The 23,547-nt window shown below is 43.3% G+C and overlaps 1 protein-coding gene, 1 non-coding gene and 2 pseudogenes across 2 annotated transcripts; all 4 read left to right on the forward strand.

Annotated features, from left to right (window-relative positions):
- The first annotated feature begins 699 nt into the window (after positions 1-699).
- Positions 700-1,626, forward strand: LOC129038842 (olfactory receptor 2H2-like; annotated as a pseudogene).
- An 8,352-nt stretch (positions 1,627-9,978) lies between these two features.
- On the forward strand, positions 9,979-10,062 carry LOC129039753 (small nucleolar RNA Z195/SNORD33/SNORD32 family). The gene has a single exon (XR_008503455.1). It is a non-coding gene; the product is annotated as a small nucleolar RNA Z195/SNORD33/SNORD32 family (small nucleolar RNA).
- Positions 10,063-10,243: 181 nt separating this feature from the next.
- LOC129038788 (large ribosomal subunit protein uL13-like) lies at positions 10,244-10,761 on the forward strand (annotated as a pseudogene).
- Positions 10,762-12,986: 2,225 nt separating this feature from the next.
- On the forward strand, positions 12,987-18,193 carry LOC129039005 (olfactory receptor 2H2). The gene is made up of 2 exons (XM_063665949.1): positions 12,987-13,060; positions 15,383-18,193. The coding sequence occupies exon 2, from the start codon at positions 15,807-15,809 to the stop codon at positions 16,575-16,577; it is 771 nt and encodes a 256-aa protein (XP_063522019.1). The 5' UTR covers positions 12,987-13,060; positions 15,383-15,806; the 3' UTR covers positions 16,578-18,193.
- The last annotated feature ends 5,354 nt before the right edge of the window (positions 18,194-23,547 follow it).

The raw sequence follows: 23,547 nt of genomic DNA on the forward strand, positions 1-23,547 counted from the left end.
TTCATTTGCAGGAGAAATGTTTGTTCTTAGTTTAATAAGTCATAATTTTTTTTGAAAGACCTAAATCACCTGAGTGATCTTTCTAGCGGTTGAGTCATTTCACATACAGAAGAAATCTCCACAGTCCACATTTCTATCACTGGTCGAATCTCTTGCAAAAGTGTAAAGTGGATAGAATGTGAATGATTTGAGAAAATTTATGCCCACCACTAGAAAACATGATGAATTCTCTAATAATGTTTACAATCAGGAAACTCACTGAACACACATTTCTTTGTATTTCCTTCCACACATAACAAAGGGAAAATTCAGTAGTAGCATAGCGATCAAACATAATAGGTGCTTAATAAATTTTTGCAAAATTAATAAAAACTAACTAGTTAGCTGATCTACGCTTCATATCAGCCATTTTGCATTCAGTCAGGAAGTCAGAGGCACCAGTGTGAGGCTCAATCCATTGTTGAGCACATTAATGGTTTCCTCACTCCCACTAGACAATGTTTGATCAGAAGGAACAGGGGATGAGAAGGAACTGCTGGATGGTGATGAGACTGGGAAAGGAAGGCTGGGCGAGCAGAGACAGAAGAGAAACACCCACCTACTGGGACCTCACAAATACCCAGGCTGAGTTTTAATAAGACAGGTTGAATTACACTAGGGTGACAGCCTCATCCTTCCAGATACAGACAGGAACAGGCCATGGTTAACCAAAGCTCCACACCAGGCTTTCTCCTTCTGGGCTTCTCTGAACACCCAGCACTGGAAAGGACTCTCCTCGTGGTTGTCTTCACTTCCTACCTCCTAACCCCGGTGGACTCATCATCCTGCTGTCTGTGTTGGACCCCAGGCTCCACTCTCCAATGTACTTTTTCCTCTCCAACCTCTCCTTCTTGGACCTCTGTTCATCATGAGTTGTGTCCCCCAGATGCTGGTCAACCTCTGGGGCCCAAAGAAGACCATCATCTTACTGGGCTGCTCTGTCCGGTTCTTCATCTTCCAGTCCCTGGGGACCACTGAGTGCATCCTCCTGACGGTGATAGCCTTTGACCGCTACATGGCTATCTTCAAGCCCCTCCACCATGCCACCATCGTCCACCTCTGCCTGTGCTGGCAGCTGGCATCTGTGGCCTGGGTCATTGGGCTGGTGGAGTCAGTGGTCCAGATACCATCCACCCTGTGCCTGCCTTTCTGCCCCCATCGGCAGGTGGATGATTTTGTCTGTGAGGTCCCAGCTCTAATTCGACTCTCCTGTGAAGACACCTCCTACAATAAGATCCAGATGGCTGTTGTCAGTGTCTTCATCTTGGCTGTGCCTCAGCCTCATCCTTGTCTCTTATGGAGCCATTGCCTGGGCAGTGCTAAGGACTAACTGCAAAAGGGCAGAGGAAAGCTTTTGGGACCTGCTCCTCCCATCTCACTGTGGTCACCCTGTTCTACAGCTCAGTCATTGCTGTCTACCTCCAGCCCAAAAATCCCTATGCCCAAGAAAGGGGCAAGTTCTTTGGTCTTTTCTATGCAGTGGGCACTCCTTCACTTAACCCTCTCATATATACCCTGAGGAACAAGGAGGTAACCAGGGCATTCAGGAGATTGCTGGGGAAGGAAATGGGGCTCACACAAAGCTGAGGGAGAGCTGCTTAATGTGCTTTCTAAATTAAGAAGAAATTATTTATCCTTTTGTGAACAAGTTTGAGCTCCCAAGTATACTACCTTTCATACACCCATCAAAGCGTTTACAGTGGGTCACAGTATATTAGTGTGTGTGAGAGAGAGAAAGAGACAGAGAAAGACTAAGAGTCAGGTAAGAGGAGGTAGGTATCTTTAATTAACATCTAACGCTCAAAAAGATTATCATACCTGCCCATTTTTAATATTTAATTTCTATATTTTTATTTTCTTTTCAATTTGGTTTTTAACTCTCTTCTCCTCCATTACAGGTTCTCCAACTGCACCATGCCTATTTCTGGTTATGTAACCCCTCTCCAATTGTCACATTATCATCATCATTTTACCATCACTTTTGATTCTTTTTTCTTTTTTCTTTTTTCTTTTTTTTTTTTTTTTTTTTTTTTTGAGATGGAGTCTCACTCTGTCTCCCAGGCTGGAGTGTGCAGTGGTGCGATCTCGGCTCACTGCAACCTCCGCCTCCCGGGTTCAAGCGATTCTTCTGCCCCAGCTTCCCGAGTAGCTGGGACTACAGGCACATGCCACCACGCCCAGCTGATTTTTTATTTTTAGTAGAGACGGGGTTTCACCATGTTGGCCAGGCTGGTCTCAAACTCCTGACCTCAGGTGATCCACCCGCCTCGGCCTCCCAAAGTGCTGGGATTATAGGAGTGAGCCACGGCGCCCAGCCACTTCTGATTCTTACAATGTCTTCTTTCCTTTGTCATCAGGATGGTTCATCTCCACTTGCTTGAGGTGGACTGACAGGAAGCTGACGCTCAGAGAATTTAGTAATTTCACCCAAGAACACACAGCAATTTGTTAGACCTAAATTGAGATGCATATCTGTTAACTTACCAAGTGCATGCTGTTGGTTTTACACCATTATAAATATACCAACATCATTAGGATTTATACCCAAATGGGTTATCAGGCAGAAAACTCTATTTTTCCAGTCCTAGTAGGTTTCCTGATCATCCAACTTTCCAGGGATCACAACACTAATCTCCTGCCAAATCCTGAAAATGTGCTCCCATTCCTGGAGATGATTTTCCTTTACCTCCTCTCAACCTCTGCATGACAGTGACCATGAGGAGGTGTGAGTCTGCTCTTCAGTGGCTACACAGTGGCAACAGCTGTCCTGCATCCATTTTCTAGTGCAGTTCTGAAATTCTGACCAACCTCTACTAGCCAGGCACAAAAATGAAATCCAATTGTAAGTAATAAAGTGCTGCAATGGAGCCTGGATGGAGCAAGGGCTTCAGAAGAAAGGGAGCAGCAGTGTAAGCCCCAACTTCTATGAAATCTTATTTCCTTTTTCAAGTTGATCTACATTCATTACCTTCTCAAAGCCTCACATGAATGGAATGGAGAGTGTGATGGAAAATCTGTTTAGAACTGAACCATTCTCTCCTCTTTCCTCTCAGGAAAGAGGTTATGCTGTGATAACAATACCAATCCTTAGTGACTTGAAACAGCATAGGTTTATTTCTTGCTGCTGCTGCATGCCCATTGTCATCCAACCAGAGGTTCTGCCTTGTCATCCTCACCCCAAGATGTGGACTGACAGAACACCCAACATCTCAAACACTCCTAGGTGCTGGGAAAGAAGGAAATAATAAGCATGACAAATGGCAAACTAGCACTTAGTTTCCAATCAGAAGGGCATAACACTTTGACTCATTGGTCATTTACCAAAGCAAATCTCATGGCTACATATAACTTCAAGGTGAGGGGAAATAAACCAATCATGTGGCAGGAAAGGGAACCAGAAATATTTGGTGGATGATATGAATGACTACTAACTGCCTCTTTGCCTCCAGTCTTGACCGATTCAAATTGATTATCCATGTTGAACCAGAGTAATCATTCCAAAGTACAATTTTGAATATGTTACTCCCTTAGCCAAAAATAATATATAGATTCCCCCTGTAATAAAATGTGGAGCCCAAACTCCTAGATCGGGTGCCTGTTTTCCAGACCTTACGATCCCCACCTCCTAAGGCTCAACCACCTAGAATCCTGCAAGTTCACAGACCTACCTGCAAGTGCAAGTTTATGAACCACACCAGGCTCTCTGCCACCTTTAGCCTTTGAACGTGCTCCTCCCTCTTTTTGGAAGACTCTCCCCTCCAGCTCCTCTCTACCACCAACAAAAAGCACTTCCCATGAAGTAACAGGATCTTTTTAATTGTCTACCTCTCAAAGTACACAGTAAGGAAAGTGAGGGTCAGGGTTTTGGCCCACTTATCCTTATACTCTTAGTGCCTGGCATAGTATCTGGCATAGTAGGTATTTAACGAATATTTATTACAGTCACCCCTCAGTATCCCCAAGGAATTAGTTCCAGGACACCCCTTGGATGTCGAAATCTGCAGATGCTGAAGTCCCAAAGTTGACCTTGCAGAACTCACAAATACAAAAAGTCGGTTCTCACATCCATGAGTTTAGCATCCTGAGAATATTGTATTTTCAATTCATGTTTGCTTGTGGATGCAGAACCCATGGGAATGGAGGATAGACTATATTTATGGAAAGAAATCCTAGGGCCTGCATCCTCACGAAAGCATTGGCCTCCAGCGCGGGCTGACAGCAGAGCAGGGCGGAGCTGGCCCATGGTTGCAGACCTCTGTGCCAGCCTCCCCTAGACAAGATCGCCGTGTCAAGGAGAAGAAATCGGCTCAAGCTCTGGGCCCATGACGCCTGCTCCTTCCAAAGAGTGTGGCAGATTACACCAACTGGGATCCAGCGGTCGCAAGGTCTAGAGGAGTCAAGAAAGCCATTACCAACTTCGTTCAGCAGGAAGTAAAATCCCTTTGTGTCTTGGAAGCCTCCTAGGTTCCTGCAGAAGAAGCTGTTTCTGGAGCTGGTGAGCCCTATGACATCATCGACAGCAGTAACTTGAAGAACAGACATGGAAGATAAATCTGCTTTTCACTTTATATTTTTGCCTGTCTTTTAAATGTTACAGCTGTGTGTGCTTTACATATTCAAAATAAATTGTGTGTATGTGTGTGCATGTGTGTAAATTTTAAGCAGCTAATAAGCTCAAGGCAGAAGTGGCTACAAGTTTATGCCCCAGTAGGAATCAGTTCCAGTGCTCTTCATTAATTGCCATGCAAAATAGCCATAGTAATGTAGTAACTATAATAAAATTTAAATTAGGTTAGTTATAAACACCCTATCCATTATCTGCTCCCAAAGCTGCTTCATCCATAAATATTTAATATGCCACAAAACTATCAGAGATTGCTAATATATCCCATAATATAATATGAAACCAAAAGATTTTTCAAAAATCTAAACTTGGGAGAGACTCATAGCAAAATGACATGTAATTCTGAGATCATCACTGAGTATGGTACATGAGTCTATAGCCACATGTGAAAAGCATCTGAATATAATCCAAAAAGCTATTGCAGTCATGGGCTGCAGAATAATGCGGTGGCCAAGAGGCTGTGATATTGTGATATAATAAGATATACATATTTGGCCTTTGATCCCAGTTCCTGGCACAGAGTTCCTAAGGCCCTTGTGATTCCCTGAGCAACAGGGGTGCTAGGAGAGTCTTTTGTTCTAATATTCGGTCTTTGATCAAATATATCAGTTCCTAATATTGAGCTCTAATCCCTTGGAATTTCCTGGGTAATGGGAGCATCTTTTGTTCTAATGAGGTGACCCCTTGGTGGACCCCTGAATGGGGACTCTGACTGGAGGGACCAAGCCATGATTAGAAGTTTGAAACTTTCAGCTCTACCCTAATTTTCCAGAAAATTGAGAGGGGCTAGACATTGAGTTAATAATCAACTATACCTATCCAGAATCTACAATGAACTCAAACAAATTTACAAGAAAAAAACAAACAACCCCATCAAAAAGTGGGCAAAGGATATGAACAGACACTTCTCAAAAGAAGACATTTATGCAGCCAAAAGACACATGAAAAAATGCTCATCATCACTGGCCATCAGAGAAATGCAAATCAAAACCACAATGAGATACCATCTCACACCAGTTAGAATGGCAATCATTAGAAAGTCAGGAAACAACAGGTGCTGGAGAGGATGTGGAGAAATAGGAACACTTTTACACAGTTGGTGGGACTGTAAACTAGTTCAACCATTATGGAAGTCAGTGTGGCGATTCCTCAGGGGTCTAGAACTAGAAATACCATTTGACCCAGCCATCCCATTACTGCATATATACCGAAAGGACTATAAATCATGCTGCTATAAAGACACATACACACGTGTGTTTATTGCAGCACTATTCACAATAGCAAAGACTTGGAACCAACCCAAATGTCCAACGATAGATTGGATTAAGAAAATGTGGCACATATACACCATGGAATACTATGCAGCCATAAAAAATGATGAGTTCATGTCCTTTGTAGGGACATGGATGAAATTGGAAATCATCATTCTCAGTAAATTATCACAAGAACAAAAAACCAAACACCGCATATTCTCACTCATAGGTGGGAATTGAACAATGAGAACACATGGACACAGGAAGGGGAACCTCACACTCTGGGTACTGTTGTGGGGTGGGGGGAGTGGGGAGGGACAGCATTAGGAGATATACCTAATGCTAAATGACGAGTTAATGGGTGCAGCACAGCAGCATGGCACATGTATACATATGTAACTAACCTGCACATTGTGCACATGTACCCTAAAACTTAAAGTATAATAATAATAAAAAATAATAATAATAATCAACTATACCTATTTGACAAAGCCTCCACAAAAATCCCTGAACTACGGAGCTCAGAGAACTTCCAGGCTGGTGCACACACAGAAATGCTGAGAGGGCGGCATGCCCCAGAAGCTCTGTAACCCTTCCCACACACCTTTTCCGGTACATCTCTTCTATTTCATTGTTCATTTGTATCCTGTGGAATATCCTTTATAATAAACTGGTAAATTGAACTAAAGAGCTTTCATGTATTCTGTGAACTGCTCTAATAAATGATCAAACCCAAGGAGGGGAATGTGGGAACCCCCAATAGGGTTCCCAGTAGGTCAGAAGTTCCAGAAGCTTGGACTTGTGATTGGCACCTAAAGTGGGGAGTAGTCTTATGGGATCCTTTAACCTGTGGGATCTCACTCTATCTCCAGGTGAATAATGTCAGAAGTGAATTGAATTGAATTATAGGACACCAAGTTGGTGTCCACTGAAGAATTTATTGGTCAGTCTGGGAGAAAAACCAACATGTTGGCCGGGCACGGTGGCTCAGCCCTGTAATCTCAGCACTTTGGGAGGCTGAGGCAGGCGGATCACAAGGTCAGGAGATCAAGACCATCCTGGCTAACAAGGTGAAACCCCATCTCTACTAAAAATACAAAAAATTAGCCGGGCGTGGTGGCAGACGCCTGTAGTCCCAGCTACTCGGGAGGCTGAGGCAGGAGAATGGCATAAACCCGGGAGGCAGAGCTTGCAGTGAGCCGAGATCACGCCACTGCACTCCAACCTGGGCAACAGAGCAAGACTCCCATCTCAAAAAATAATAAAATAAAATAAAATAAAAACCAACATGTTTTGGTGACTAGAAGTGTTGAATGTTGAGAATATAGTAGGAGAAAATGGTCAGTTTGGGGGTTTTCTACAAATACACGGAGCCCTTTCGCATTGTGCAGCATCAGATGGTCTGGATTCAAATCCAATTTGAATCCTGGATCTGCAAACTCATGCCCAGAATATAGTGCCATATTAAGGGCAGCATTTGCTTGTTTCTGACAGGGTGCACATTCAGTAGCTGCAGGAGTTAGATCAGTGTTGGTGAGTGAAAGCCATGCTGTTGAATACATACAGACCTGCATCCTGCCACCATAGTTACTGCCTTCATAAGTCCATTTTTACCAGCACTAGGGTGGCCTGTGGAGAAGGCTGCTTAGTGTGAACTGGCCTATAGTCACTGTTTACTTGGTTGTTTAGAGCCTTTTCTATTGTGGATGCTTTCTAGTGGGCATTAGCATGTAACACAAAGATATTCACAATTTTCCCAATTTCATAAATAAAAAGATTTCCCATTTTCATAAATCCATCCAAGCACCTCTTCCTCAAATTTCATTGTTCTTCATCTTCTAAACCTCCTCCTTCCAAGCACTTGACCAACCAACCAAGCCATTTGCCACTGCCCATGTATTCACAAATATTCTTCCATTAGGCCATTATTCTTTCCACACAAAATAGATAATCAGGTGCACTACTCAAAGCTTTGCCCATTGGGAGGATTTACAATTTCTACTGTCTTCCAGAACTACTCTTGAGTGCGGCTATAATGCAGCAGCAGTCCATTTTCAGCTCACACCAATGTGTTCAGCAGATACATCCATGAACCAAGGTCATCTCATTTTTCCTCCATTAGCCAATTATAAAGTACCCCTCCCCCCATGACAGATTAAAGATGGCTACAAACTATCGGACAATCATCCCATCAGGAGGGCTATCTATTTCCCCTCCCCTTGAATCTGTGCTAGTCTATGTCTGTTTTGACAAAAACAGCGCGGCAGAAGTGACACCATGCCAGCTCTGGGGCCAGCCTGTAAGAGAACTGGCTGTTCCTCCTTGCTATCTTGGAGTCCTGAGTTTCCAAGTAAAAAGTCTACATGGGCAGACCATGTAGAAAGGCCCTGAGATAGCACGAAGACAGAGAAGATGAGCCCAAACTTACAGTGAACCCACCAGGGTGCCAGGCAAGTGAGTGAAGCTGTCTCGGACCCTCTAGAGAAGTCCACCTGCCAGCTGAATACTTCCAAGGGATCCCAGCTGATGCAACATGAAATATAAAGAAACCCAGCCAATTTCCTCCCAAATTCTTGGCCCACAACATGTGAGATACAATAAGGTTTGTGTTCATTTAAGCCATTAAATTTGGGGAGACTTTGTTATGCAGCAATAAATAACTAGAACACTCCCATGAGCCACTGGTATGAGCAAGTTGGGAAGTACCAAGGCCACAGTGTGGAGCACATGGGAATCTGGGCCCCCCACTTCAGCACCTTGCATTTGCCCTCCATTTCCACCCACGACTGATCCAGGATATACTACTTCTCTCTTATAACTGATGATGTTGCAACCACCAGACCTTATCACTTGATTGATTTGACAGGACCCAGCTCATGATGGACAGTTCTAGCCTAATAGCCATTTGATGTCTCATGATCAGGAGCTCTGTCTCTAGTAAGGCCCAAGAGCAGGCTAGGACTTGTTTCCTAATGGGGTTTACTTTCCTGCAGCAGACAGCATAGATTTGATCAAGAACCCCAGGGATCTATGTTGTGATTTTCCTTTCAAGGCTTGCCCAAAATGCCACACTGTATCTTTTCCCACCACTGATACTTTTAGTGCCCCAGAGTGTATTGAGTCACATGGCCAAAGCAGTACTACACGGCTGATATGACAGCTTAGAACAGCTGCGGACCCCAGGTCTGCTCTGGGCTTCAGTCAGTCGCTAGTAAACTGTTCCCTGTGGTATTCTCATGAGTGTGGAATATGCTTCCTCTAGATCCTAAATAGGACAACCAAGCATTCTCTACCCTGGAGAAGAGGAAGGAGAAGACCAAGATTCACTGCTGGAAGAAGAAACAGCTTATGAGGCTACAGAAACAGGCAGAAAAGAACGTGGAGAAGAAAACTGACAAATACACACAGTTCTCCTCAAGACCTATGGACTCCTGGTCTGAGCCTAATAAAGAGTGTTTATTCCAAAAAACACACAAACAAAAAACACCTCCGTATTATAAATTCTTCTGTATAATAGTGTGTTACTGTGCATCTCTTTCCAATTCTGCATTACTAGTGTGAAGTGTGAAAAGCAATAATGTGTTCTTACTTTAGAGGGATGTCCTGGCACAAAGTCTAAAAACTTCAAAGATGTGGAGGATGCTGAATCTTCAAAGGGTATATTTCCCACTCTCTGGAGTGCGTTTGTCTTACCAGTGCCACCAATATGCTTGCCCTCATGGCTCATTCTGTTTGATTAATAAGATATTGTTGATACAGTGGAACAATGTCATGTTTTGCAGAATGTCCAGAAGGTCCACGTTCAGTGGTGTGCTGCAGCTAGCTCATACTGCCTCATGGAGCCAACTGTTAAATTTTCAGAAATTGTGCAAACCAGTTGTTAAACATGACTATTATTTTAAAATAAGTTATTTTAAGATATAGGTAACAAATCCCTAAGCTCTTCATTTTCTAGGTATTTAACTATCTTACCATATTTTCTATACTCTTCTGGTTATTTATATCTGTTATGTCTATATAATAAAAATACTAAATAACGTTGTCTGTATAATAAAAATATTCTGGATTGGTGATGAGCAACAATCACCATCTTTCGTTTGAGTCTCATGGCCATGAGACCAACCCCATGCACTGCTCTGAGACCTGCCAGCCACTCCTGTTCCTGGGGTGCAGTCCTCCTGGTTCGGAAGTGATTTTCCATTAGGCTATCTTTTAATTTAAACATGAACTCTGCTGTGGCCATCACTGCCTGTGTGCAGTCACAGGTAGAGGGAGAGCCTTCAGGTGGCACCCTCAGCACTTCCCAACCCTTTCCCTCCCTCTAGGCCAGAAGGTAGAGGTCGTGCACTGTGAGAGCATCAACATTTCTGGCAAGTTCTACAGAAACAAGTTGAAGTACCTGGGCTTTCTCCGCAAGCGGATGAACACTAACCCTTCTCGAGGCCCTGCCATTTCTCGGCCCTAGCCGCATCTTCTGGTGGATGGTGCAAGGCCCACTGCCCCACAAGACTCACCAAGGCCAGGCTGCCCTGAACCACCTCAAGGTGTCTGATGGCATTCCACCACCCCATGACAAGAAAAAGCTTTGGTGGTTCCTGCTGCCCTCAAACTTGTGTGTCTGAAGCCTACAAGAAAATTTGTCCGCCTGGACACCGAGCTCATGAAGTTAGCTGGAAGTGCCAGGCAGTGACAGCCACCCTGGAGAAGAGGAAGGAGAAGGCCAAGATCCACTACCAGAAGAAGAAACAGCTTATGAGGCTACAGAAATAGGTGGAAAAGAACATGAAAAAGAAAATTGACAAATACACACAGGTCTCTTCAAGACCCAGTGGACTTCTGGTCTGAGCCTAATAAAGACCGTTTGTTTATTCCTCAAAAACAAAAAACAAAAAACAAAAAACCCTCTGTATTATACATTCTTCTGTGTAATGGTGTGTTACTGTACATTTCTCTACAACTCTGCATTTTCAGTAATATCACATTGACAGTTTTAAATTGGCCATGGTGAGAATATTTACACTGCAGAAATCAGCAAATGATGTAAATCAAGGCTTTTTTGCCTGGACTTGCAGCACATCCATGTCCCATTGGACCCTATTATGACGGGAGAGTTTTAACGTGGTACTGAAGCAGAAATGTAAACGTAAATGTACACTTATATGCATACCCTGTAAATTCAAACTGCCTTTGGTCTTCCTTCCTGATAGTATTTGAAAAGAACACATTCAGCCAGGAACAGTGGCTCACGTCTGTAATCCCAGCATTTTGGGAGGCTGAGGCAGGCAGATCATGAGGTCAGGAGTTAAAGACCAGCCTGATCAATATGGTGAAACCCTGTCTCTACTAAAAATACAAAAATTAGCCAGGCGTGCTGGCGTTCGCCTGTAGTCCCAGCTACTCAGGAGGCTGAGGCAGGAGAATCGCTTGAACCCGGGATGGGGAGGTTGCAGTGAGCCAAGATCGTGCCATTGCCCTGCAGCCTGGGCAACAGTGAGATTCCATCTCAAAAAGAAAAGAACACATTATTCGCCAGATTAATAGCTATATAACATGGACCTGAAACCATGCTAATCAGGCACAACAGCTGCAATTACAGCTATTTCTTGGTTGAGTTTGTGCTAGTCTGGTCATCTTTCGAGATGCATCTGATTTTTGTAGTGACCAGACTGGTGAATTAAATGTGAAATATGATAGGAACAAACCCCTGCATCCTTTAAAGGTGGCCTCAATCAGCCATTTCACTTGAATTGTGATATTGTCTTGATTCACTGTCTTTGTGGTAAGAGGTGTAGATTCAGGGCTTCCACTTCAATCTGTAGCTCGTACTCCACAGACTAAATAACTATGTGGGGATTCTGCCAACTGACAAGCATGTGCATTCCAGTTACAGATTTAGAGACTGCAGAAATGACTACTGGGTAGATCCATGGACCTAGTACACGCCATTTATTAGCTGATCTCATAGGCTCCCTTTCTAATGGAAGAGAAGCATAACGATTCAGTAATATGAAGATTGGCTAAATGTTCTAAGTACTCTCCAAACCCAGAGCTTTATAATTCTGTTACTACAGTGTGGTCCATCTCAGAATAACTAAATAGAAAAGGAGGAAGCTGAGAACTTTAAAAACTGAAGTCCTGAATGGATGAATCATAAGCCTGAGAGGACTACCAGGATGCCCGGGACTCACTGGAGGTGGTGGGGAGGAGACACACTGTCCTTTTTCTTCCTGTTGACAGAAAGAAGCAGTGAGTGACCTCTTTTACCTACCAAAGTGATGACTATTGTTGGCATATTTCCTATAGATATTCCCCTGCCCCCTTGACCATAATTAGTGGCTAATGAATTGTCTGTGGGCTATGGACCCTAGGGTCTCAGCAGAATTAATCAGCTGTTTCCCTCCGTGGGATCCCTCTCTCTACCACCATACCATGTCAACATTTCTACCTCCAATGCCACTAAAACAGAGGCACACCTCTCCCTAGACTGAGGGGGAAAATTGTTGGCAAAGAACTCGATGGCAAAGAACTCGATGGCAAAGTTCTGACCTTGGCTTCATCCTCCCTGCAGAAATTTGGTGGGCTTTGGTTGGTGCACTCCCTCTACAGTTAGCAGATTTGGGTTCAAACATCAGCTCTGGTGCTTACTAACTATACTGCCTTGGGAAAGTTATTTATATTTCTTTGTTTCAACTTCTTCATATTGGAAGGAAGAGAATAATATGTAGAGTTGTGAAGGACAATCAGCAGCATAGAGTAAATGTTTAATAAACATCTTGGTTGGTGGCAAATGGGGAGAGCCCCAATTTGTAGTGTTTGCCAATTTTCATAGTGTAAATATTCCTGCCATGGCTGTCTCAAGCCACTGACGGTTTAATAACTGTCTCACAAAATTCCTAAAAATTTACTAATCAAGAGATAATCTGAGCCAGCTCCAGCTCATCACACACATGTGTGCTTAGAAAAGTGCCAGATGGTCAGCATTAGCAATCCCTATTGTGACCAGAGATGCAGTTGCCCATTCAAGGATGCCCATTCCTTTTTATTTTTTTGTTTCTTCCTGATGTACAAGTGGAGGCTGGGCACCAATTAAGAGCTCTGTCATGGGGAATTGCTGGTAGCAGAAGAGATTTTTATTTGATTGAAGGTAAGTAGAACCTTTGCTCTTTGGCTGTGAGATATCAGTTTCCACCTATCGTCAACACTGGAGCACCAGATTTGGAGTTAAACGTACTCTAAAATCCTAGTCCTAGCACTTATTGACTAGGTAACCTTCTACAAGTCTCTTGTCCCATCTGTGACTGTTCACTTTTTGGTAAAATTGGGATAATTATATCTCTTTGTAGGGTCACTGTGAGAACCAGATGTTCAGGGAGTTGTTTATCACCATGCTTTGATGGTAGCTACTAACAGCAAGGGTAGCTCATGGTCACTAGACTATCATAAACCCCTTTCAAGGGACCTCCCAACTCCTTCCCCAGCTCCTAACACAATGCTGGCACTTTGGGGCTCAAGAAATGAATAAATGCATAGACCAATGCATGAATATGTCAGAAGGAAAAGGAGTAGGAGAAAAATAATGAGAGTGGAAAAGACAGAGATCAAAGAGGGAAATGGAAACAAAGAGTCACTAAGAAAGGTTGTAATCTAAAGAGATTCAGCAATATAGCAGAGAAAGGAAAGGAATGAAATGCCAAGATAATGACAAAGTTAGAAATGTAGAAAATGAATTAGGATGACACATGACGGATGAATAAGAAACAGTTGGCTATTGTTTAAGGTTACATGCAAAGAATTTTATATTACAAAGAAAACAAAGCAGGGGGCGGCAGCCAATGAGCATGAGGTTTCTTTTGGGGGTAATGAAATATTCTGGAAGTAAATGGTGTTGGTTGCACAACTTGTGAATATACTTTAAACCACTAAATTACACACTTCAAAAGGACGAATTTTATGGTATGTGAAATACATCTCAAAAAATGAAAGCGAAGGCATAATTAAAAATTTAGAGGCCAGACACGGTGGCTCATGCCTGTAATCCCAGCACTTTGAGAGGCCGAGGCGGGCAGGTCACCTGAGGTCAGGAGTCTGAGACCAGCCTGGCCAACATGGTGAAACCCCGTCTCTACTAAAAATACAAAAATTACCTAGGCATGGTCTTGAGTGCCTGTAATCCCCGCTACTTGGGAGGCTGAGGCAGGAGAATAGCTTGAGCCCAAGAGGTGGAGGTTGCAGTGAGCAGAGATCATGCCATTGCACTCCAGCCTGGGCTATAAAACGTGACTCTGTCTAAAAAAAAAAAAAATAAATAGAATGGTGGTGACATCTTGAGGGGTGACAAATTGAGAAAATTGAGAGAGCAGGGAGGGGCACACAGAAGCTTCTAAGATACTTGAAACATTTGCTCAGTTCCTTAACCTGGTTGTTTAAATACGTAACAATATTTTGAAAATTAAAAATACATTTTAAGCGAGAAAAGAATAATGGGAGAAAGAGGAAGAAGACAGAGACAATGGCAGAGAGTCCTGGCAAAAAGGGAGATGTGATAGAGCTTAATACAAGATGGGGACCCTGTAAGAGGAAGACACTCCTGCCATCCTCTGAGCTCCATGGCACATTTGTGGGGTGGCCCACCGTCTCATCTGCTCCCCTCATGGCCTTCCTAAGGTCCTATAAGACCCTGAGTCCTTGTCTCTGACCTGCCAGAGTGGCTTCAGTCTCCCACCCCCAGCTCTCAGCTGACCTTCTATGCCCCAATACATCTCTATTTTAAGGAAAAAGTCCAGTCACCTCCTCTAGGAAGCTTTCCCTGATATATCCAACCAAATTGGTCAGTCATCCTACAGAACCTTTACTTTCATTCACCCAGTACATTGGTGTTACTGGCCTTTAAATTTTGGACTCTTTTTTTGGTGGTGTCTGAAAGACTACAGGATTTAGGGAGAGTGACTCTTGGAGTCTTTCGATAATGTTCCTGTGAACTCCTGGTGATTTTAACATGCTTGTGGCCACTCTTGCCTCCTACTTGTAAACTACTCATGGCAAGGATGAAGCATGTGGACCAATTTCCACCCCTCCCTGCAAGTCAGTTGGTTCAGAAACTTAGGTTGCTAAAAAGGCAAGGGCAACAAACCTGGTCTCTCTATAAGTAGGGATATCTTAAAACAAAACAAAATCTCTCTCATAGATAAAATACTGTCTCTGATAAGCTTACCTGCAAATGAAAAAATACAAAATAAATGGAATGTACAGAGTTCTATATAATTCATTCAACCAATAGAGCAATAATTGAGCCTACAGAGACAACTTATCAGAAAATTCATTCAATATACCTTACGAGATCATCCAATAAATAAGAGACAACTCTAGAACAGCATTCAGAACATAGTGGCACTCAATAAATTTCCCCTGAATGAATGAATTAATTAATTAATGCATATTTTAATCAGCTTCCTTTGCCCTCACCCAGGAAGTATCCATCCGCTGTCCAGTACATTCATGGATTCCTCACTCTCACTAGACAATGTTTGACCAGGAAGAACAGGGAACGAGAAGGAGCCGCTGGATGGTGACGAGCCTTGGAAAGGGAGGCTGGGCGAGCAGAGACAGAAGAGAAACACCTACCTGCTGTCACCTCACAAACACCCAGGCTGAGTTTTGATAAGACAGGTTGAATCACACTGGGGTGACAGCCTCATCCCTCCAGGTACAAACAAGAACAGGCCATAGTTAACCAAAGCTCCACACCGGGCTTCCTCCTTCTGGGCTTCTCTGAACACCCAGCACTGGAAACGACTCTCTTTGTGGTTGTCTTTACTTCCTACCTCCTAACCCTAGTGGGCAACACACTCATCATCCTGCTGTCTGTGCTGGACACCAGGCTCCACTCTCCAATGTACTTTTTCCTCTCCAATCTCTCCTTCTTGGACCTCTGTTTCACCACGAGTTGTGTCCCCCAGATGCTGGTCAACCTCTGGGGCCCAAAGAAGACCATCAGCTTCCTGGGCTGCTCTGTCCAGCTCTTCATCTTCCTGTCCCTGGGGACCACTGAGTGCATCCTCTTGACAGTGATGGCTTTTGATCGCTACGTGGCTGTCTGCCAGCCCCTCCACTACGCCACCATCATCCACCCCCGCCTGTGCTGGCAGCTGGCATCTGTGGCCTGGGTCATTGGGCTAGTGGAGTCAGTGGTCCAGACACCATCCACCCTGAGCCTGCCCTTCTGCCCCCATCGGCAGGTGGATGATTTTGTCTGTGAGGTCCCAGCTCTAATTCGACTCTCCTGTGGGGACACCTCCTACAATGAGATCCAGATGGCTGTTGCCAGTGTCTTCATCTTGGTTGTGCCTCTCAGCCTCATCCTTGTCTCTTACGGAGCCATTACCCGGGCAGTGCTGAGGATTAACTCTGCAAAAGGGCAGAGGAAAGCTTCTGGGACCTGCTCCTCCCATCTCACTGTGGTCACCCTGTTCTACAGCTCAGTCATCGCTGTCTACCTCCAGCCCAAAAATCCCTATGCCCAAGAAAGGGGCAAGTTCTTTGGTCTCTTCTATGCAGTGAGCACTCCTTCACTTAACCCTCTCATATACACCCTGAGGAACAAGGAGGTAACCAGGGCATTCAGGAGATTGCTGGGGAAGGAAATGCGGCTCACACAAAGCTGAGGGAGAGCTGCTTAATGTGCTTTAAAAGAGAGGAGATTCTATGTGCTTTTATCAGAAAGTTTGAGTTCCCTGCCCCTCTGCCTTCCTCACACCCATTACACTGTGGGAATGGATGAAAGCCACATGTCTGTGTGTGTGCATGTATTTGTGCAAGAGACAGCGTCTGAAATGTAGTAAAGGGAGGTATCTTTACGCGAAAAATTATAGGCATCAAGTATAATATTTTATATTTTTTTCTATTTTAAGTCTTCGCCTCCATAGTCATGTTCCTACTTTTATCACTTCCATTTTTAATTCCCCTCCCTTGCCATATCCCCACTATTCCGTCACCTCCAATTCTAATTCCTACCATATCTTCTTTGCTTCTCCCTCATGTTTTTCCCACTTTGCTATACGTCTGTTTTGTATTCTCATTCTATTTTATTCCTCAAATAACAGCAAAAGAGAAGGGGAAGCTGAAGCCCAGATAAGTTCAGAAACTCACCCAGGAACACACAGTGTCCACAGCATCAGAACTAAAATCCAGGCCCCATAATTTTCAGTCAGGCAACTCTCAAATACATACTGTTGCTTTCACACCATAATCAAATATCCCAGTATTTCAGACTTGAGCCTTACAAAGGAAACTTAGCTTCTTCAGTCCTATTTCTTCTCTTACAATGCCCACAAATCACAGGTAAAGGAGCAGCCAAAAAGACACAAAAATATCTTCATGTTTAGGCTGGCACATTGTGGACCTTGGTGTCATCTACCGGCCAAATATGGTATTGCATGTGACACCCCAGACTTCTGCTCCAGGGTCATCCGAACTCTACTTTGCTCAAAGACATAGATATTGTTATGATATGTAATTGTTATGTTAACCCAAGTAACACTTAAAGTACAGATGCTCCTTGACTTATGATGATGTTACCTCCCAGAAAACCTATCATATACTGAAAATATTGTAAGTTGAATATGCATTTCATACACCTAACCTACCAAACATCATAGCTTAGCCTAGCCTACCTTAAACATACTCAGAACACTTACATTAGCCTACAGTTCAGCAAAATCCTCAATACAAAGTCTATTTTATAATAAAGTTTTGAATATCTCATGTAATTTACTGAATACTGTACTGAAAGTGAAAAACAGAATGGTTATATTGGTACTCAAAGTACAGTTTCTACTGAATGTATCTCTTTTGCATTATCATAAAGTCAAAAAATGGTCAAAGTCAGGAACCCCCTGCAATTTACACATATTGACCCATTTAATCCTTATACAACACTATGAAGCAGATAATATTATTATCCTTTTTCAGAGGTAAAAACTAAAACACAGAATTTATGTTACCACTTGAAAATGTGCAAGACAGGATTTGAACCCAGGAAAACTGGCTCCAGACTCCATGCTCTTAACCTTGCGTTTTGGTAAAAATAATGCCTCCCGAGCCCAGGTGAAAAGCTTCAACTTCTCAACAAGCTTTGAGGAAATCATTTCAATCTAAAACTATATCTAAATGATCCCCCAGCCGAAGGGGTTTCGCTTCCTTAAAATAAGAGTTTTTCAAATACTTCAAAGCATAAGAAACAATAGAACAATAAAACTTTTGGAAAAAGTTGTGTTACAGTTGATTGTGTGTGTGTTTCTGGCTTATTCACCCACTAGATTTCAGGCTCTCAGAAGGCAAGGACCAGAATTTTGCATAAAATTGGCATCCAGTTTTATAAATGTATAAATGAATGAAGAATGAATGAATGAATGAATGAATGAATCTTACTCTCCAAAGAGAATATATAAAAGGTTCTGGGTTTCCAATCCCACATATGCTGTCTCCCAGCTTTTTCCTGGAAAGGGCAGCAATACCAAATTCCCTTTTGAGTACATGCTGATAAAATAAGAAAAAGGAAAATCTTAGTTTTATTTCTAGTTCCAACATAAAATGATTTTGATTCAACATTTATCCTGGCATCAGCACAGAACAGCAACATTAATTCTATTATAATCCTAATCTTTATCCTAGCCATCCTTGTGTTAATCTTATTGTCTGCTTGACCTCATTATTAGAGCATATCCTAATCTTAATGTAGAGCCCCCATTTTATATTTAATAATCCTAATCAGTCAGGTGCAGTGGCTCACGCCTATAATCCCAGCACTTTGGGAGGCCAAGGCGGGCGGATCACGAGGTCAGGAGTTCGAGACCAGCCTGACCAACATGGTGAAACCCTGTCTCTACTAAAAATACAAAAAAAAACTAGCCGGGCGTGGTGGCGTGTGCCTGTAATCCCAGCTACTTAGGAGGATAAAGCAGGAGAACCTGGGAGGGGGAGGTTGCAGTGAGCCGAGATCTTGCCACTGCACTCCAGCCAGGGTGACACAGTGAGACTCTATCTCAAATAATCATAATCATAATCTCAGCCCTATAGGTAAGGCTAAGCTTAATTCCACTTTTCAAATCACTGTAGTAAGACCTTATTTCATGACCCCCTCTATCCGCTTTCTCTTACTGGCACCTAGAAATGTCTACATTTTTCTCCTGTTTATCAGCTCCCTACAGCCAGAGGCTGTAATGTTTGTGTATAGTAAAATCGTTTCTAGACAGACTCTAGGGGAAATGCAACAGAGAATTAAATAAAGCAGTCTAAAAGAATCTGCTTTGTTGAATAAATGGTTTAACATAGGACTTAGGACTAACATCTCTTATCCCAAATTCATTCAGTTTCCATGTGACAGTCATCTGTTGGATACTGTGTGAGAAAATCCAATATAAAGTTACTCAATCACAACCCCCACAATGTCCAATGAAAATAGGGATGGTCAGGCACATAGTTCCAGCATACATGACAGTTACACAACTGAATTGGAGCAAATAAGAGTCTACAGGAATACAGAATTAAAGAATAAAGTGTGTGAGTGCTTGGAGCAGCAGTGAGCATGGAAGCTTCTTAGAGGTTTGAACCACAGAAGACTAAACAAAATAAGAAGTATTTGCTGACTGTGTAGAAATGAGATGATGCAAAGACCCCCTTTTTAGGGGCTTGTGGACTCCCAAGCATGGAAATAAAGCAAAATCCTGAGTTTCTTCAAGGAAAATTCCAGGCACCTAGCTGGCTCTGAGAAATAAGTAGCAACTTGAAAAGCAAGAAGGTAATAGCAGCCTAAGACAATAGCCAAGGAAGTTAAGCATTCTGAATAGGTTTGCTTTCCTCATAGAAACTAAAGATAACCTCTTAACATATGTCTCTGAGTTGTCTCTCAGAAACTCGGAACCCCACCAAATGAATCTGCTGGCATAGACCTCAGAGGACAGGAAAATGACTGAACTTTAACCATCATTCTTTGTTCTAAGTTTCTTCCTGAGGAGCTTGGAGAAAGTAACACCTCCTAGGCAGTTAACATTTTTCTACTGGACCCCAAATTTTTAAACAAATGTTCTCTTCCTTAACTAACTGCAAATTTTGGGGTTTGTTTTTGTTTGAGACAGGCTTTTGTTCTGTTATCTAGGCCGGAATGCAGTTGCAATCGTAGTTCACCGCAGCTCAACCACCCAGGCTCAAGCAATTCTCCTGCCTCAGCCTCTAATTAAAAAAAAAGTTTGTGTGTGTAGATACAGAGTCTTGTTATGTTTCTCCTTTCTTCTGAGGCAAAAATTGAGGTTGCTGCAGACCTGTACAGATTCGCAGCTGCTAACATATTTTTATGCCATGTCTCAACTCTTGCCCTTAAGGGATCCTCTCTCCTTGGCCTCCCAAAGCACCGGGATTACAAGCATGACCCACTACACCTGGCCAGAAAAATCTTTGAATCTACCTATAACCTGTAAGCCCCTGATTCAAGATATCCCACCTTTTTAGATCAAAACCAATATGGAGGCCGGGCACGGTGGCTCACAGTGGTAATCCCAGCCCTTTGGGAGGCAATGTGGGCGGATCATGAGGTCAGGAGATCAAGACCATCCTGGCTAACACGGTGAAACCCCGTCTCTACAAAAAATACAAAAAAAAAAAATTTAGCCAGGCGTGGTGGCGGGCGCCTGTAGTCCCAGCTACTCGGGAGGCTGAGGCAGGAGAATGGCATGATCCTGGGAGGCAGAGCTTGCAGTGAGCCAAGATCGCACCACTGCACTCCAGCCTGGGCAACCGAGCAAGACTCTATCTCAAAAAAAAAAAAAAAAAAAAATGTAGAACCTCCATGCACTGATTTCCAATGTTCCTGTAGCTTCTGCTTTTCTGAAATTTACCCCTGCCTTTTTTTGTTTCCTGTTTTTTGAGACAGGGTCTTGCCGTGTTGTCCAGGCTGGAGTGCAGTGGCATAATCATGGCTCAGTGCAGCCTCGACCTCCTGGGCTCAAGGGATCCTCTCACCTCAGCCTTCTGAGTGGCTGGGAGTACAGGCATATGCCACCATATTTGGCTAACTTTTTTATTTCTTGTAGAGTTGGGGTCTCACTTTGTTGCCCAGGCTGTTCTTGAACTCCTAGGTTCAAGTGATCTTCCTGCCTCAGCCTCTCAAAGTGCTGGGATTACAGGTGTGAGCCACTGCACACTGCCTTACCCCTGCCTTTAAAAACTCATGTTAACAATAGTTAGTCAGACACAAGTAAGGTAGGAAATGGCCTCCTTCCCCACCAGGAATGTCAGGCAACCATCAGGTGATAGGCGGTTGTTAAGCTGTCTCTCTAAAATAATCATTGGTCACAGCCTGTGCCAGGGAAAAACAGTCTCCCAATAAATAGAAAAACCTGAAACTGGTAAGATCTCAGGAGCTGGGCAAGTGGGCTCATGCATGGGCACTAAGAGGAGAAATGGCAGCATTTAACTGGTTTATAACCTTATAGGAACACTCCCTGGTAAGGGAAGAATGTCTCAAGGGAGCATGTGTACTACTCCAGTAAACATACCATGCATGCGGCCCCTCCCAAGCACTAGCAGGCCACTGTACATGCAGACAGCCCAGCCCAAGGGAAGATTCAGGGGAGAAGGGACCCTGGAAGCATGCCAACATATAAAACCCTAAGTCAAGGTCAAAACCATGCACTTGATCTCTCAAGTTGCCTCCTTGGCCCCCTTCCAAGTGGGCTTTACATTATTTTGTTCCTGCTGTAAAGCTTTTTAATAAACTTTTACTCCTGTTCTAAAATTTGCCTCGGTCTCTTACTCTGCCTTATGCCCCTCAGTCAGATTCTTTCTTCTGAGGAGGCAAAAATTGAGGTTGCTGCAGACCTGTACAGATTCGCAGCTGCTAACATATTTTTATGCCATGTAACTCTGATACATTCTGCCGCTAACACCCTTGCCTGCAAGACATCAGGGAGGCCAGGACTTGAGTGTTTAGCTGCCTGGTCCTCCCTGTGTAGTGTCCTGCAATCAATGCCTTTCTTTCTATTGGTGCAATCCTTGGTGTAGGTATCTGGTTTTATTGCACCAGGCAAGCAGACCCCAGTTTGGTTCTATAACAGAAAAGGCTAAAGACAGAAATAAGCATGTTGTGCATTAAGATAGGGAGATGTGGGGGAAGGAGTTACACCGGGGAGCAAAATGATTAAGGAGGAAGGTAGAGATTATTTCGAAAGATACAGAAGCTACTGAATTGAATACAACCAGAAAAAAAAAAAAAAAAAAAAAGGATCCCTTACAGATGTTTCAAACCTACATGATTTAGGTCTCCTGAGGGAAGGCACTTAACTATTCATTCTAACATGACATGTGAGTTGGAAGCCTTAAAGGAACATTATTCAAGAACCTCGTCTCTACTAAAAATATGAAGTCTCTAATAAAAATAAAAAAGCCTCTACTAAAAATACAAATAATAATAATAATAGCCAGGGCTGGTGGCAGGTGCCTGTAAACCCCTTGCTTGGGAGGCTGAGGTAGGAGAACCACTTGAACCCAGGAGGTGGAGGCTTCGGTGAACCGAGATCACGCCACTGCATTCCAGCCTGGGAGTTAGAGTGAGACTCCATCTCAAAAATAAAATAAAATAAACCTCAAACGTCTGAAGGGCTCACTGAATCATGAATAGATACTTATGTGTAGGGCCCAGCCCTGTCTTATCCTTCTATCTCCCAGGGAAGGGGAAACCTTCTGGCTCCTCCTATGCAGAATTAATCGCTCACCCTTGAAGGGTACCAGTATATGCCACCTCAAACTATCTTTAGCATATGGATTATTTTGAGCTAACAATTGAAAATCATCAGACGAGGGAATGCTGTAAAACAGGGTACAAGTTTTCCTTTTGTAAATAAATTTATATCTGTAAAGGTACAACTCTTACTAATGGAGAAGACATCAGTTTAAATCTACATAACAAACCTTTTCTATCTGTAAAGGTACGACTCTACTAATGGAGAAGAGAGTTTAAATCCACATAACAAACCTTACTAAACCACTTTGTTCCATATTTTCCTGGTCACTTTCCCATAACTTGCCTGCCCATCTACCACTCACCCAGAAGCCCCAAACTCCTTTTCCTTTACCTAGCCAAGATGGTATACAGTTGCTAAGAACAACACGATTTGAACTCCATGGATTCACTCACACATGATTTTTTCCAGTAAGTATATTGAAAATTTTTGGAGATTTGTGACAATTTGAAAAAACTCACAGACAAACCACATAGCTTAGAAGCACTGGAAAAATTAACAGGCCAGGTGCTGTGGCACATGCCTGTAATCCCAGAACTTTGGGAGGCCAAGATGGATGCACTGCTTGAGCTCAGGAGTTGGAGACCAGCCTGGGTAACATGGGGAAACCCCATCTCTGCAAAAAGAAAAAAAAAAAAAAAATTAACTGGGCATGGTGGCACGCACCTATAGTCCCAGTTACTAGGGAGGCTGAGGTGGGAGGATCTCTTGAGCCCAGGTGGTTGAGGCTGCAGTGAGCTGTGATTGCACCACCTCACTCCAGCCTCAATTAAAAAAATAAATAGGGCTGGGCACAGTGGCTTACGCCTGTAATCCCAGCACTTTGGGAGGCCGAGGCAGG

Source organism: Pongo pygmaeus, chromosome 5 (genome assembly GCF_028885625.2).
Source record: "Pongo pygmaeus isolate AG05252 chromosome 5, NHGRI_mPonPyg2-v2.0_pri, whole genome shotgun sequence".
Lineage (NCBI taxonomy): Eukaryota > Metazoa > Chordata > Mammalia > Primates > Hominidae > Pongo > Pongo pygmaeus.